General features: G+C 44.2%; 1 protein-coding gene across 1 annotated transcript; it reads left to right on the plus strand.

Annotated features, from left to right (window-relative positions):
• Positions 1-1613: 1613 nt before the first annotated feature.
• Positions 1614-2873, plus strand: LOC120633956. The gene has a single exon (XM_039904391.1). The coding sequence runs from the start codon at positions 1614-1616 to the stop codon at positions 2871-2873; it is 1260 nt and encodes a 419-aa protein (XP_039760325.1).
• The last annotated feature ends 242 nt before the right edge of the window (positions 2874-3115 follow it).

Raw genomic sequence — 3115 nt, forward strand, 5'->3', positions numbered from 1 at the left:
ATATACGGACGGCGGACCCCTGGTACGAATTTTCACACCTTTTCTTTAAAACGAAAACGTACTTATCTAGTAGTAGATAAGTACTATGAATATTTTAATTGTTGAATGACGCTTTAAAGCATGGCTAACTTTTAAGACTGATAAGCGTTAAATATCACTCTCCTTAACGCTGTAGGAAAATATCCTCAGAAAATCTCCTTGTCTAAGAGTTTTCAAGTGCTTGAAGATAACTAATCCGGACTGATAAAATCATAAATAATTTTAAACCATTTATTAATCGAATTTCATACTTTTATTTAAAAAAAGGATAGAAGAAGAATAGAAGAAGAAGTAATAGAAGAAGTGAAGAAGAAGAAGAAGTGTCATACTTGGCAGAGGCAAGAAATAGTTGGTCTGCTCTTAGTCCCAGTATTTTGCCGGTTTCTTTTTCTTCACAGAGACAGTGGGACGACATTATTTGCAAAAAAACTTTTGACACACTTTTAGACCAAATGCCATCTAAAAGAGACCGTGCTCGTCTTCTCGCTCTCTCTGCTAAGGAGTCCGGCTACTGGCTACATGCTCTCCCTTCAGCTAACCTGGGCACTATGTTAGACCACACCACTTTATCGGTGGTGATTGGTCTTAGGCTTGGCGCCTCTATAATTCAGCCTCATCGATGCCACTGCGGTGACAGCGTTGACACCTACGGTCACCATGGACTCTCCTGTTCAAGAAGCGCTGGTCGCTTCTCTCGCCATAGCACCATCAACGACATCATCCGACGTTCTCTAGCTACCGCTCACGTACCAGCTGTATTAGAACCTATTGGTTTGGCGCGGAGCGATGGCAAGAGACCTGATGGTATGACGCTCATACCTTGGAGGCTTGGAAGGTCACTTCTGTGGGATGCAACTTGTGTTGATACCCTAGCTGCATCACACATCCAGGCCACTTCGTCAATGGTAGGTGCGGCTGCTTCCAGTGCCGAGCAGGCCAAGAGGCGTAAATATGAAAACCTGGATAGCAGCTTCATTTTTGTGCCTTTTGGTGTAGAGACTTTGGGACCGTGGGGTCCGGAGGCAAGAGCCCTTTTCAAAGAATTATCGAAAAGGGTTATCGAGTCTACCGGTGATCCTAGAGCGGGCAGTTACCTTGGCCAACGAATTAGTTTGGCCATCCAGAGGGGAAATGCTGCCAGCATCTTAGGAACTGTGCCTCGCTGCGGTGGTTTCGAGGACGTTTTAGATTTTATTTAGTTTTTAAATAGTTTATTTTAGGTTATAGTTATGTATTAATAAAAATTATAAAAAAGGATTAATTTCATTAATATAAATGATGGGTTTTATGGAAATTTTTACAGATTTTTAGCGGTTACTTATCTGTAAATTTTTTTTCTATTTCTTTACTTATCTTTTTTGTTGTATACCAATGATTCTAGCACACAGAAATTCATTTTTGAATAGTATAGTTACTTAATAAGTGAATTCCTGAGGGGTAATTTAACGTGCTCAGGTGGAGAAGATGAAATTATATTTTATAATTAACATGATTATCAGTTGCGCGAGCGCCGCGCCCCGTATCGGTCGTGTGCAGTGTGCCTGCTGTACGGCGGCGCTGCAGTTTTTTGAAAAATGACGTTATCGTGCAATAATTGTAGGGTCGTAATATGTGAATTATTAACGTACGTAAAAGCAAAATTGTCTGTGGCTGATGAAGACAGCATTGTGAGGATTTGTGCCGCGACCTTCTCATTGGAGGAGATCGAGGAAAGTTATAAATTGCTCGTCGATTCCCTACCGCAGGATCTGCGTAAAACTGCGAGGAGAGGAAAAGGCAAAGAAAACCGTTTTTTAAACGACATAATCAGTCTTTTTAAGGGCACTGACCCTGATGTTTTGCCAGTGTTTGTAGCGAGAGACTTAGATAAGTTACCCCCGATTACGTTTGACCACCTTGACGTCTCAAAACTACTCAAGGATCTGGCCGTTGTGCAGGCCGAGATAAAAGATATTAAGTCGTCATATGTAACTATCGACCAGCTGGAAAAAGTGAGAACTGAGTGCCAAAGTTACCGATATACATCGCCGCCCTTCTCAGCTGCAAAGGTGAACATGAAAAGAGGCGCATATCGGGACAGTGGGCCCATTGGATTGTCGCAACTCGATGATACGATCATTACAAATCACAGCGATCGTCCTAACGTTGAGTCGTCATCTCCGAGAGATCTTAGTTTAAACTATAGGAGCATAAATTATATGGTAGGTAGTGCGGCGGATAGTTATAAATCTAAACGTATCCGGAGCGGCGAAGGCGCGCGCGCGGCGGAGCAGGTGAGCGCCGAGGGCGCGGGCGGCGCGGGTGATGTGTCATCGCAACCAGCGGTGAGTGCGCTGAGCGCTCAGACGGCCAGCGAGACGGCTCCGATCCGGGCAGCGGGTGTGTTGTCGTTCGCTGAGGTGACTAAGACAGAAGGCGAGTGGAATGTTGTACAGCGTCGGAAACCGAAAACGAGATCGTATCGTTACCAGGGAGTCGCGGGGGTCTCCAATGACGAGAATTGTAACTTTAAAGCCGTCGAAAGAAAAGTCCCAATTTTTATTACCATGATACACAAAGACACCACGGAGAAGGATATTATGGATTACGTCTATAACAAAACGAAAGAGCATATCAATCTCGAAAAGATTTCCTTTTTACGAGGAAACAAGGACTATAACGCGTACAAATTTTTTGTATCAGAGCGGAAAATAGAAATATTTTTAGATGCAACACTCTGGCCGGAGGGAGTAATATTCAGGCGTTTCGTCAATTTCAAGCGAAATAACAGCAGTGGTGCGAACGGGGTGGCGACGAATACCGTGAACGGCCCTACCCCGACTGTTAATGGATAAAAGACTCACCTGTAATTTAGTAAGCTTCAACTGTAAAAGTATAAAGCGCTCAGTTGACAATGTGAGGCTTTTGTGTCAGTCGGCGAGTGTGATAGCACTTCAAGAAACGTGGTTATTTGGGCATGATATTCAGTTTCTTAGCGGGATTGATGAGCGTTTCGGCAGCACGGGCACTTCTGCTATGGATGCGGCGGCGGGCATGGTGTGCGGCCGGCCTTATGGAGGTGTAGCGCTGCTATGGA

Source organism: Pararge aegeria, chromosome 22 (genome assembly GCF_905163445.1).
Source record: "Pararge aegeria chromosome 22, ilParAegt1.1, whole genome shotgun sequence".
Lineage (NCBI taxonomy): Eukaryota > Metazoa > Arthropoda > Insecta > Lepidoptera > Nymphalidae > Pararge > Pararge aegeria.

Coding starts and splice junctions, on each gene's coding strand:
- LOC120633956 (XM_039904391.1), top strand. CDS start 1,614: ATGACGTTATCGTGCAATAATTGTAGGGTCGTAATATGTGAATTATTA.